Genomic DNA, 13,263 nt, shown 5'->3' with positions numbered 1-13,263 from the left:
ATCAGAAGTCATATTAGAGCTCCTTGAGTTCAAATCCTCATCTCCTGCAATAGTCATAAACTTAAGAACCAAAGAAAATAATGATAATTACACAAGTTCACAGAGGTGTATTAAGGTGAAACCAGAAATAGAATGTGGCCTCCAAACTCCCAGCAGGGGGAGACTGCTGCTTGATGCCAAAAGTGGGTCCTTGGTAAGAACAGTGCTCACTTCTTGTCACCAGAAGGTCCCTCCCTGCAGGATACCGAGCCTGCGGATGGTTGGAGAGTCCGGGGCTCCTGCCTGCCTGCAGAGTCTGGCTTACCTGCATTTGTATTTGCAAGATCGCCCTCTACTCTGTAGCCATGGTTCTTGGAATAGTAGCACCAAGGGACGTCTGTGGTTTCATGGGGCTTCCAACAACAGCCACGCTGCTCACATGTGGCCTGAAACAAGAGATTCATCCAAACAACTCCATATAGAGAAGTGCAAGTCATCTAATTTCAGATCTTCATAGGAATAATTTCATTTTACAAATAAGGGAATTTGGCCCAAGTGGCAGTGTCCACTCACACTTAATTTTACTAGCTTGTGTCCTTTCTATGTTAACAGTATAGGGGATACATTGCATTACATATCTTTTACACTAAAACCAATTAATACATCTAAAAATCCTGAACCCTAATATAGTTATATCACCAGTAATCCAAATTTGCAAATGGAATTTCACATATACTAGCTCTGACTTTTTTTAAGGGAGGGAGGTAGAAGGGGTGACCTTCACCAAAATGTATTTTACTCATGAACCAACATGCTGAATTGAAATAAATCCTTTTAAAAGATTTGCAATCACCTTTATCCAGAAGCCTTCAAATAAAAATAATTTGCCATGATTTTTAAAAATCTTGCATCATGTGTGTATGTGACATATGTGTATATGACACATAGTTATATATGAAACATGTACATATTTTTTCAACTCCTCCCAAGACAAAAAATAATCTTTCACTAACACTTAGATAGATTCTAGTTTGTTCTAGCTACAATAAATAAAGAGAAATCTCATTCTTTAGTGTGACTTGCAACTAACAGAACACAATAGGACATTCCTTTCTATATTAGGCCTCAGAAAGACAGTGGTTTCTGTCTTGCTTGTTCTCTTGCACTTTCTTTGCTGGAGTCCTCAGTGTGAACAAAGCAAATCCTCCTATCACCAAAGGACCCACATGCCAAGGCACCAAAGGAGGTCTCCAGCCAGTAGCCAGCAAGGAACTCAGATAAGACACTCAGAGACAGAGGCACCTAGCTAAAGAAGACCCGATTTTTCAACTCTATGATCCAAGAAAATAAGGTCTATGATGTTAAGCCATCAAGCATTGGGATAATGTAGGCTCAGGTGTAGCTCAGTAGCAAAGCACTTGCTTAGCTAGCAAGAGGCCCTGGATATAATTTCCAATCAAATAAGAAAGACTTGGTTTTTGCATCCTTTTGCAGATGAAGCCCACAAGGCCCACAGAGTTGCAGCAACAAGCTGAGGGTCACTAGCGAGAACAAGCTTTGTTCCCTCAGGATTTCCTTTCTTTTGTGTTCAGGGATGGACTCAGCTAACACACAGTTTTCAGAACAATAAGACAATCTCTCACAAATGAGAGGATAGTAAGGATCTTGCTGGTCTATATTAATAATTATGTTCAATCAAATACTAATTTTTATGCTGAAAGTCAAATGTGATTGTGTAGCCTTTATCCAAAATGATTGACACCACAAACAGTTCAAATTGCAGATTTTTTTTCAGATTGTTGGAACATCTGCACATAATGAGCTATATTCAGGTCTGAGAAGTGCTGGGATTGAGCTTAGGGGCTCAAACATCATTAGCTTGCTTGCTAGGTTAGTACACTATCACTTGATCCATGCCTCTAGCCCTGCTTTTTGCTGTTTATTTTCAAGATAGAATCATGACAACTTTTCTGTCCAGGGTTGGCCTTGAACTACATTCCTCCCACAGTCTCCTGAGTAGTGAGACTTGTGAGATGCTGGCGCCCAGCAACTAGCCCACAACCTCTAACTTTATGATCTGGATTAGGATGGCTCAATATGCATGAAGGGTGGAAGATGAGCTCTGTAAACGGCCTTCCTCGCTGTGGAATCACATTGCACTGTGCATTCAACTATAATCAGTTGCCAGGATCTTGTTCTTTCCTTTCAAACCTCATCAGAAGAAACCTCAATAGTACTAAAAAAAGAGAAAAGTGTTGTAAAGGTGTCAAACTGGATAGCTTCAGTACACTCTCCAGAGATGAATCGTGTTTTCACTGCACTGGAAAGGGCAAAGATCAGACCGGCTAAAGCAGAAAGGATGTCAACAGCCTCTGCTGGCTAACTTGAAAATACCAGTGAATGTGGAGGATGCTGAACAAAACCTACAGAATGAGAGAGGAAGACAGATAGGGAAGTCCAGAAAGCTACTTTAGAGAGACATGTCAGGGTGAAGGTGCCCCGGAAAGCATCAGACCCAACACACAAACCAGCACTTCAGGTTTGAAGTAAGAATGTCAGATACTGCTGAAATAGTACAAAATATGCAACTACCAATACAGTGCTGAGGGAAAATCCAGGGCTGTGTGATAAACCCTTGGTGCAAACATGTTCATAAGAGGACAGAGTAACACACAAAATCCAAAGCAAATGAGAAACATAATACCTTAGGGAGAAGAGTCAATTATTGCATGACTGAAATATGTAAGAAATGAAGATAATCATTTCCTCAAAATGGAAAAGTTTTAAAAGACTGTCAATTGCTAAAAGGATTAAGGTTACAGAGATCGATGATAGGATGGTTAGTTAGCACAGCCACTTTGGAGAGCAGTTTGAAGATATATACTCAAGGAACGAATAAATTGAAATATTTGCAAAAGTAGCCTTTGTATAGAATGAAGATTATGATATATACACTAATTTATAGCCATTCTCATGCTGTTGAATGTTTGAGAACCATGGCTCTAGACACTGTCATTTTAGATCATGTTTGGGTCACCTGGTAAATATTGTAAGAATAACCATATCTGGGGCTAGGAATGTGCCTTAGTGGTAGAGAGCTTGCCTAGCATGCATGAAGCGCTGGGCTCGATTCCTCAGCACCACATAAACAGAAAAAGCTGGAAGTGGTGCTGTGGCTAAAATGGTAAAGTGCTAGCCTTGAGCATAAAAAGCCAGGGACAGTGCTCAGGCCCTGAGTCCAAGCCCTGGGACTGGCAAAATAAAAGAGGAAGGAAGGAAGGAAGGAAGGAAGGAAGGGAGGGAGGGAGGGAGGGAGGGAGGGAGGGAGGGAGGGAGGGAGGGAGGGAGGGAGGGAGGGAGGGAGGGAAAAGAAAGAATAAACATACCTGAGCTCTACACTTGAGAATTAAATTAGAATTCCTGGAATGGGTGGGCCCAAGGAATGGGTATCTTTTAAAATGTTTTATGTTATTCCCCATAGAGAACTAAGACTCTCAAGAAAAACAGCACCATACATATGCAATGCCCCTAACAATTGCAGAAAGGAAAAGCAAGTAGAAAGGAGGAATATGAAAATGGAATCCATGACTCAGACTGCTACAAGAAAAATGAAAAGGAGCTCCCCCGTCTTCGTGATATTAATCAGTATAGTAGATGCAGAAGAGCACCGGAAAAGATGTAAACGGATCTCCGCAAACCCTCTCTCCCAGTATTTTGCATAGTAAGTATTCATGCCTTTGTATTTTAAAGACAAAATCTCAAGTATTTTAATATAAAAAAGAGAAATTGCTGCCCTATATATCCCAGAGAATATGTCAGAGGTAAAATCCACTATCAACAAGATAACTGATTAATGATTTCATATCTCTTTCAGTGGGTTAAAATAATTTACTGCTAAGATTACTGGTGCCTTGGAGTGCATAAATATTTTGTCATTAGGAAACAACAGACCTAAGAGTTTTTTTTAAATCAGGACTTCATCAAATACTGCATTTAGTAAAGAGGAAGGGCAGTCACCAGGACAGATGGGAAGAGCATAAGGCATGTGATCCAAAGCCCAGAGACAGCTTAAATGGGTCTGCAGTTTTAGCTATCTCTGCCACTGGAACAAATGGGCAGACTCCTTCCAGTTAATCCACCCTGCCACTCCCCCTAAGCCTGATGCTGGCTCCTCTCCCTCTTGTCTATCAATGCAAACTCAAACTGTAGAAGTAAAGGAACTTTATTTGGTGTCGAGAATTGCAGTCCATCAGACACAGCTTCAGATAGCTTTGAATTTACACTAAAGAAGACAGGGCAAATGAGAGATTATAAGAACAAACAATAATGTCTCATTATAAAGTAGCAACAAGGTCTATTACAGTCAAAAACAGGGGCCAGGTGACTGAAGACTAAGAAAGGAATGCCCATGTTTATAAAAGTAGCTATAACCTCTTTCTGTGCATCCAGAGTCTTGGGCACCATGGAACCACCTGTCCTAGATGCCTTCAGACCAAGGGTGAAGGTACCTGCAGTCTACATTCCAGCAGACCAAGGGTGAAGGTTCCTGCAGTCCACATTCCAGGCAGTGAGGAAGCCTGCATAAATTTCTCTTCTCTAAGGGCCCCTCAACCCAATTTTCAAAAGCTTTGTCATCAGTATTGCTTCCACCGTGATTTTTATTTTCACACTCCGAGCTTTTCAAATCCGCTATCATGTGTGAGTCCAGGAGTTCCTTAGCCTTCATACTTCCTATATCTGCTCTGCAGATTTTTTTTTAATGGCAGCAAATTCTGACTTCTTATTGAGAGATGGAGTCCGTCACCCTTCTCAGTGAGTCCAAGAAGGCTCCTGACAGGTTTGCCAGAAAAGGTGATGCTGGGATGCTTCTGTGCCTGGCTAGAAAGAACGTTTCCCTGCATCTTTGGCAGACCTATTCTGTGAGAAGTCAGGCCACCCTGCTGAAGCGACCATTCAGAGAGCCTCTGAGACCACAAGGAAGGAGAAGGTTGCCAAAAATAGAATAAAATAAGAAAATGAAATCAACTAAATAAAATGCCAAGCCAGGAACAGACGGCTCAATGCTTATAATCCTAGCTACTCAGGAGGCTGAGATCCGAGGATCACGGTTCAAAGCCAGCCCAGGCAGGAAAGACCGGGAGACTCTCCCCTCCAGTTAACCACCTGAAAACTGGAAGTGGAGCTGTGGCTTAAAGTGGTAGAGCACTAGAGACTTGAGCACAAAAGCTCAGGGACAGTGTCTACTCCCTGAGTTCAAGCCCCATGGTCAACCAAAAAAATAAGAATTAATTAAATAAAGTGCCAGAACCTAATACTGAGAGCAGCAGTAGGGTAATATCCCATTTCCTTACTGAGGAAGGAACTTCAGAAGTACAACCACATGATAGGAAAAGAATTCCAGTACAACTTGTACTCATGAAATTTGTTCTTTGCTATTTTGATATGTAAGGACTTTGAAAAAAATTGAATGAATAATCCTAATCTCAACTCAGGCAAATATCTTAACTATAGATTATATCACAACGCATGCATGTTGAGTCACTTTTTATAAGCTTTTGAAAATTAACCTTGTCACTTTTCCCATCATCTGATAGCAAAGATCTTTAAATAACTATGATACTCCTGCCAATTCAGCTTTCTTTCTATTGCCCCAAGTTAGATGATGGTACATTTTCAGAGAACATTTTTCAGGACTTTAGAGATCGCTATCATAAAATCTCTTTACTCAGTATTCAGTAGTCCTTTGTTTAATGACTAAGTATATTTGAGCACATACAGTCCCCTTTCACTGATAAGGATTTGACAGTATGCAAGGAGATACAGGTTTTCAGAAGCAAAGCCAGAATGCAAACTGAGTATTCTGGCTCCCTACCACATTCTGGCCCAATGCCTACACCATCAACTCAACATGCGAAACAAATCCACATCTATTTCTGGGGCCTTAGGTCTCACTGCTTTCCTAGTGCCAACTAATGCCCCTTAAATAATGCTGTGTAAACTTAAGGTGGAGGCCTATAATTTTATCAGCAAAACACAATATCTTTGCTAAAATATCACAACACTTGGACCCTTAAATACTGTCATAAGAAACTGGAACTTGGAAAAGAATATCATAAGGAAAAAAAGATAATAAAAGACTAAAAAGTTTCAGAATAAAAAGAATATGAATCTGAAAAATATCAGAAAATTTATGACTCTTGTTCATGAAAAACAATGGAAAATCTCTGTCAGGTTAATCATTCTACAGTGGTTGCCTGCATATCTTCTCTCCTATATATTCACAGTAATTCTAACACTGAAACATCAAAATGTTTAAAAGGGTTACCTACCATCCCTTTCTTGAGATGGTATCTGGATATCTAGAATTTGACTAAATATATTTCTGCTTCAACATCAATGGAATCTTTCAACTTTAAGTTCTAGAATTATGGCTAAAAGACCTCATCAAGGATAAGGAAAGTAACAGGTTGTTTTACTACTAGTAGATTTCAAATCAGTGTCAAGAACTATCTCTGCAATCTTTAGGGGGAAATGGGCTAAGCGAAGTTGTAGAGACACAAAGAAATTTAGATAGAATAATACATTTGAGTTTGACCCAGTATGCAAACTGAACTGCTCTACTGGCACTGAATAGAATGAGAATCAAAGTAGGCTGTTAAAGGGACGGGCTGCAATCACACATGGTGGAATAGACAGGAGAAATGGAGTTCAGAAGAGAAGCTAGGAGACTACGGCAGCAACGATGGCCTGTGATGTTCATGAGAAATGAACTACTTATTCTGGATGATATTATTTAAAAATTATATTATGTAATATAGTATTAGGTAATCATATTAATGATAATTTTCATATAGGGGTAAGCCACACAAAAGTTCCACTGCTTCTGCCTGAGGAACTAGAAACATGAAGGTACTCAACATGATGATACTAACAGAAGTGTGACAGAAGAAAGAAGAGAAGGCGGGGAGCTCAGCTGATAGGCTAGGAAGAAGTCCAGGGACGATAGCTTGTAACCAGCTACAGAGACCAGAATTAAAGATCAGGACTAGATTTAGATTACTGAGTGATGTTCTCTTTTTGGACTCATTAAGACATCCATTCTCTGGAAAAAAGAAACAGAAAAGGCTTCCAGGAGAATCCAGCATGTTCTGCCAGCTATTTTCTCTCTTACCCTAGATGAAGGATAGCAGAGAGAATGTTTTCTTACTGAAAACAAGAATCAATGGGGTCTATAACTAGGTATCAAGTAGCAGAAAATGTTACACTGTTAGGTACAGAGGAATGATTAAAATGTACATCAGCCACCTTAGCAACAGAACATTTTGCCCATCCTATCTTCCTTTTGTGTCCATGATTCCTTCCTACCCTTGTCCTCCAGCAATACACTTACACTTCACTTTAACACAGACACATCCCATACACTGCTATCCATACACACAGCCTGTCAGCAGGCTGGGATCCCAACAGGCTGGAATAGCGCTTGGTATCTAGAATGAATGCAGCCTGACTGCTGGAATACATACACCTTCCCTGAGGAAACAGGTGATTGAAAGCAGTGGCCTTTCCATCCGTTGGGCAAAAAGAGGAGGCTGCTGAGAAATGAACGCCCAGGTCATAAAGTTATGCGGTTGGGTACACTACATAGAGAAGGTTAAGAATCAGATACTGAGCTACAGATTTACAGGGAAATAATTCAATAAAATAACAAAAAAGCATTGGCATGGCATTAATGACATGTAAAAATCACCGAAGTCCAGGAACAAGATGGGTTAGTTCAAGGGAGACATCCTTAGGAAGGGACAGACTTCTCTGGGGCTTCCAGCTAACTCATTTCCTAGCAAGTTAATTGTTATGTGTCCGTTTTCTGCAAACCCAGTATGCCAGCCAAACATCCTGCTAGGTGCAACATAAACCAGGCCACAACTTCCCTTTTCTGTTGACAAGCCTCTGCCATCAAGTTCCAACCTATCTCATAGTGTTACATGATCGTTCTTTCAAGACTTACCCTATGCGTTAGCTCTATGGGACCATTCCATCTATCATACAGCTCCATCATTTCTCCTCGTACAACTTTGTTTCTACCCTCTCTACCCTCTGGAGTTCACATCCCATTCCTTCTATCTTTCATCAGATTCCTCCTTGTCTTTAAATTTGCTCACATTCTAAAAGTGCTTTTCTTGCTTTTACTTTAATTTCTCTAAGTTTCTTATTCTCCCCTTCCTTTTTCAACCCCCATTTTATGGCTTCCTTCAGTCCTAAATGACTGTTCGGAGCTGCTATGTGTCATACCCAAAACAACTTTCTTCCCTGACTTGCAAAGCCTATATGGTTTCTTTCATGGTCTCATCCCCTCCATTCTCTTCTCTTACACTATATCATAGTCACAGTGGGCTCCTTCCTGACCCATCAGCACACCACGGGCATACTCCTGCTTGCATGATCAGCTAATAAAGTGCTCCTAGAAAGGGAGGTCAACTCAGTCATCAGCAGTTGGACTCTAAAATACCCAGCACCTGGCTTTACAGGAGATGTCACTTTCTGATCAAGAGTTGATTCCTCTTTGCTTTTCTATGTCTTTACCTGCGTGTGCATGTGCGTGTGCATGTGTGTGCGTGCATGCGTGTGTGCGTGTGTGTGAAGCAAGGCTACTCTCCTGGGGCTACCTTGACCTTACCTGAAGCCTCAACAACAGAGCAGAGCTAGCACAGATTTATCTTCTAATACAAATATCTTTGGTTATATAAGTCCTTTAGATAAACAGAACACCTTTAGACTCATGCAGTCAGTCCACTGACGGGGATGATGGGGATGATCTCTGAGATAACCGTGGGAGAGCCGCTCATCTAAGCCACGCAGGCAGCATGCATCCATTCTGTGTTTGATGCTAATCTGTCATTGCATGCCAGTAAGTTCACTCCATTTTCACTGGGATCTCATTTTATTCTCAAAATAAAAGGTAACTTATGACTTTATTATCGTGATAATCAGATGTATTTCAGCTAGTGTCCAAGAAACATTGGACTAAAGTGATTGTCCCTGTCCCGGCGCTATCTTTACTCTTGGGTTAATTACTTTCTTCCTCTTGAGCACACCCTTGAAACTTTGTCCTTTGGTTAAATCATGCTTCGTGCACACGAATATTTTTATTGTGCCCTAGATAACTTTCTGAAATAGTGACAGGAGGAAGAGGGGCATAGAGAAGGCAAAAGCAGAGGCAGTGACAGGGACAGATAGTAGCCAAGATGTGCTGTCCAGGAAAAGATAAAGACATTTCAGTGGAGTCCCAAGTCTCACAGGGAACACGCGGGTACTAAAGATTTACTCACTGTTTATTTGAAATTAAAATTTAACTGAGAGTCCCTCCTTTCCTTGGCTGAATCAGTGATCCAAGGAGGTGTTCAGCCATGCAAGCATGGGCATAGGATTCATTTTCCTGAGCCAGTAACAGCTGCCATACTAGCAACTCTTTGAGAATGGTGAACAGAAATTGAAAGAAAGAAAAACTCTTCAGTGAAGACAAGATCCATAGCTCAAACCTTTGTTGGTGACTGGTCAGGAATGCAGTTTATCCGTTCCGGGTCATTTACCACGGGGCACTCAGCAGGACTAGGGGTAGTACTTGTGGACACAGGACCCGGGGTACCAGTTGTCTCAGAACCTGTGTCTGTCCCAAAAGCGAACATACAATGACCATTAGACACATTGACATCTGAGCCACTTAAAGCCCCATGTTCTGAGCACTTAAAATTATACTGTAATTACATAACACTGATGGGGATTTCCTCTGAGGTCCTCAAAAATTAAGCACAAAACCTCCTTTTGCTTTTGTTGACTGTATTTATCTCTATTAAGCCCAGACCATGTCTTTGTACCCTTAACCTTCTATGAAAGACAGGCCTTCGTCATTAGGTTAGAGGCTCATGAAAGTAGGAACCAACTTTAATTCTAGGATCATCAAACTATGGCCTTCAATCCAAATCAAGTCAGATCTTACTTTCTAAACCAAGAATTGCTTATGATAGCAGATTTTCTGCTCAATGGTGGTATTGAGTAGGGATGAGAGAGATCATAGGATCCACAAAATCTAAACTATTTGCTCTCTCCTGATTTACAGAAAAGTCCGTGAACCCTAGTAGCAGGGGTTGGGTGTAGAATCTGAATTCTGCTTTTCAATCAAACACCAAAGCACACTTCTGAGCAAGAGCATTCTATAAAATCGTATATGACAACAAAAAAAAGAAAGAAAAGAAAAAGAAATATAATGAGTCCCACAGTTTAGAAACTATGCCAGGGCTATAAAACGTTGATTTCAGATTTGAAAATCAATAAAACAGAAAAATAAATGCACTTACATTAAATTCTAAAGTAAGAAAGTGAACTTTTACTGAGGACTCTTTAATAAATTAATAATGACACTCAGAGAAAGCAATGAGGCTTTTAGTGAGCTTTATCTCTTAGATTTTCTCAGCTGTGATTTCCAATTCAAAAGTGGTAGGTAAGACAAACTCACTATTTGTACCAGTTTGTGCATAAAGGTTTTAGCTATATCTTTGGGGACTTTTAAAATTCTGAGCTAAATGACCATAAAATATAGACCTTTGGGGCTGGGAATGTGGCTTAGCGGTAGAGTGCTTGCCTAGCATGTACAAAGCCCTGGGTTCCATTCCTCAGCACCACATAAACAGAAAAGGTTGGAAGTGGCGCTGTGACTCAAGAGATAGAGTGTTAGCCTTGAGCAATAAGAAGCCAGGGAAGGGACAGTGCTCAGGCCCTGAGTCCAAGCTCCAAGAATGGCAAAAAAAAAAAAAAAAAAAGTAGAACTTCTATTCCTAGGGATGGTGTAAAATTGCCTGATTTCTCTACAAAGTTGCTCCTGAGTGAATGAGATAGGAAATTCTAGATAAGTCGGTATAGACCAGCCCATCTTTGGGGATATATATAACAATGAAATAAACTTGTAATAAAACAACCTGAGTAGTTTTCTTAAGAACTGAAAGCCTCAAATACTTCAACTGATTTTAACCTTATGCCTTTCACACAAACATATTGTTCAATGCAATTATTAATAGAATTTGTACGGTTCTATAAAATTCAGCAAATGTAGCCAGCTGCTGGTGGCTCATGCCTGTAATCCTAGCTACTCAGGAGCTGAGATCTGAAGATTCCAACTAGGGCAGGAAAGTCTGTTGAGACTCTTATCTGTAATTAACCACCAGAAACCACCAGAAGTGGCATTGTGACTCAGTGGTAGAGCACTAGCCTTGAGCAAAAGAGCTCAGGGACAGTGACCAGACAGAGCCCAGACCCTGAGTTCAAGCCCCACAACTGACCAAAAAAAAAAAAAAATCAGCAACTGTATTTCAAGTGTCAATGGCAAACTTTAACCCAGTGTACGAATTGAACTGAGAAGTCAGAGTGTCCTAATTTAAACCTGTAGGAAATAAATATCAAGCTGCCCCAGTTTTGAATTCATGTTCCCTAAACCATGACTGTCCCACATATATCTGCACACGCATATGCTCAGATCCACGAGATATGAATCCGAAAGCCTGGCTTCCCCACCCCTAATGAGGGAAGATCCCGAACTCCTTGTTACCTTTTAATTCTGTTTTGTTGGCTAACAGCACAATGAGAACAACAGCAATGATAAACACGATAAGCAGAAGAACACTGAGTATTAATTCCAGCGTCGTAAACTTTCTCAGGCACGTTTTTGCCATCTATGGAAAAGACATAGAAGAAAAAAAATCATACCAAATTTTATTCAACATATAACTAGTAATTTATTTTTCCCAGGGAACTGGAGTTTGAACTCAGGGACATATCTCTCTCTCTCTCTCTCTCTCTCTCTCTCTCTCTCTCTCTCTCTCTCTCTCTCTCTCTTTCTCTCTGTTTCTCTTTCTCTCTCTCTTCCTCCCTCCCTCTTCCCCTCTCCTCTCCCTATCCCCTTTCCCCTCACCCCCCCTTCTCTCTCCCCCTCCATCCCCCTCCCCCAGCCCCCTCTCCTCCCCCTACCCCCCCATCCCCCCTAACTTCCCCTCTTCCTCTCTCTCTTTCTACCCTACTTCACCCTACTTGAGACATACTCCAGCCAGGCTGGTAAACATGTTTATGGGAAGTTCAAATGTATATAAAATTCAGGTATCAATTATCTAAACTTTAAAAACCCATCCATTCACAGCCAATTTCAGTGTGACTTTATGCCTACTTGTTTCCCTGATCCTGTTCTATTTTAAGCAAAGTTTAGATTTCATGTATTTTAATCTGAAAATATTCATTAAGGGAAAGAAACTTTACAAACAAGCAAACTAGCATACCTAAAGTATTTTTATGATCTAGTAATAGATAATAAACAGTATTTATTTTATTAGATAATAAAAAAGGTTGGGGGTTTTATGGTCCTGGCCTTAAGGCTTGAACTCAAGGCCTGGGCGCTGTCCCTGAACTTAAGCAAACTATTATCATGCCTAAAGTATTTTTATTATCTAGCATTAGATAATAAAAATATTTTGTATTATTAGATAATAAAAAGTTTTAGAATTTTGGGTGCTTTTCTCAGGAGCTTGAACTCAGTGCATGGACACTGTCCCTGCACTTTGGTGCTTAAGGTCAGTGCTCTACCACTTAAGCCGCAGATCCACTTTCAGCCTTTTTTGGTGATTAATTGGAGATAAAAGTATGATGGACTTTCCTGACCGGGCTGGCTTCAAACTACAGTTCTCAGATACCAGCCTCCTGAGTAGCTAGGAAGACAGGCTTAAGCTACAGGCACTTGGCTAAAAATGTATTTTTGATTATGTAGTCAGTGGTGAAATTCACCTCATCCCATGAGGTGAAAAACTCCTAGTTTGTTTGTTCTATTCTCTTAAGAATGTATATTAATCTATAATTAGTTCATGTTTAAAGTCAGGCTGCAGCCGGAGGTGTAGCTCAAGAGGTAATACAACCATCTAACAAGTGTGAGGTCCTGCGTTCAACCACCAGCAGGGCATAAAACAAAATACAGTATAAAATAACTCATGTTTTAACTTTTTATTAGAATACATTATTCATATTAAAACGAGTTTAATTAGGACACTAATGACATTTTGTTTTTGTTTTTGTTGTGAAATACGGAGTTATTTTCCCAGCATCTTCCAAAGGGGACTGCTCACTTGTTGCTATTGTTTTAAAACATCTCTCCATAAAATTATGGATTTGAATGTAATAATACTTCTAATATCTTTCCATCTTTGCCCAGAAGGAGTCTTTCCAAGTTTGGTCCTCAATCCTGTATTACGTAAT

At 40.3% G+C, this 13,263-nt stretch overlaps 1 protein-coding gene across 1 annotated transcript in view; it reads right to left on the bottom strand.

Moving 5' to 3' along the window:
* The window catches only part of LOC125345666 (maltase-glucoamylase-like), a 148,342-nt gene extending 136,643 nt beyond the window's left edge, over positions 1-11,699 (bottom strand). Inside the window, exons 1-3 of the mRNA XM_048337719.1 lie at positions 11,576-11,699; positions 9,516-9,643; positions 305-425 (exon numbers count right to left, since the gene is read on the bottom strand). Coding sequence (XP_048193676.1) covers positions 305-425; positions 9,516-9,643; positions 11,576-11,699 — 373 coding nt within the window. The remainder of the gene's footprint in view (positions 1-304; positions 426-9,515; positions 9,644-11,575) is intronic.
* Between the last annotated feature and the right edge of the window lie 1,564 nt (positions 11,700-13,263).

The sequence above is a fragment of the Perognathus longimembris genome, chromosome 2, assembly GCF_023159225.1.
Source record: "Perognathus longimembris pacificus isolate PPM17 chromosome 2, ASM2315922v1, whole genome shotgun sequence".
Classification (NCBI taxonomy): domain Eukaryota; kingdom Metazoa; phylum Chordata; class Mammalia; order Rodentia; family Heteromyidae; genus Perognathus; species Perognathus longimembris.
Note: the sequence above shows the minus strand (reverse complement) of the source record. Positions and strands in the feature narration are given on the sequence as shown.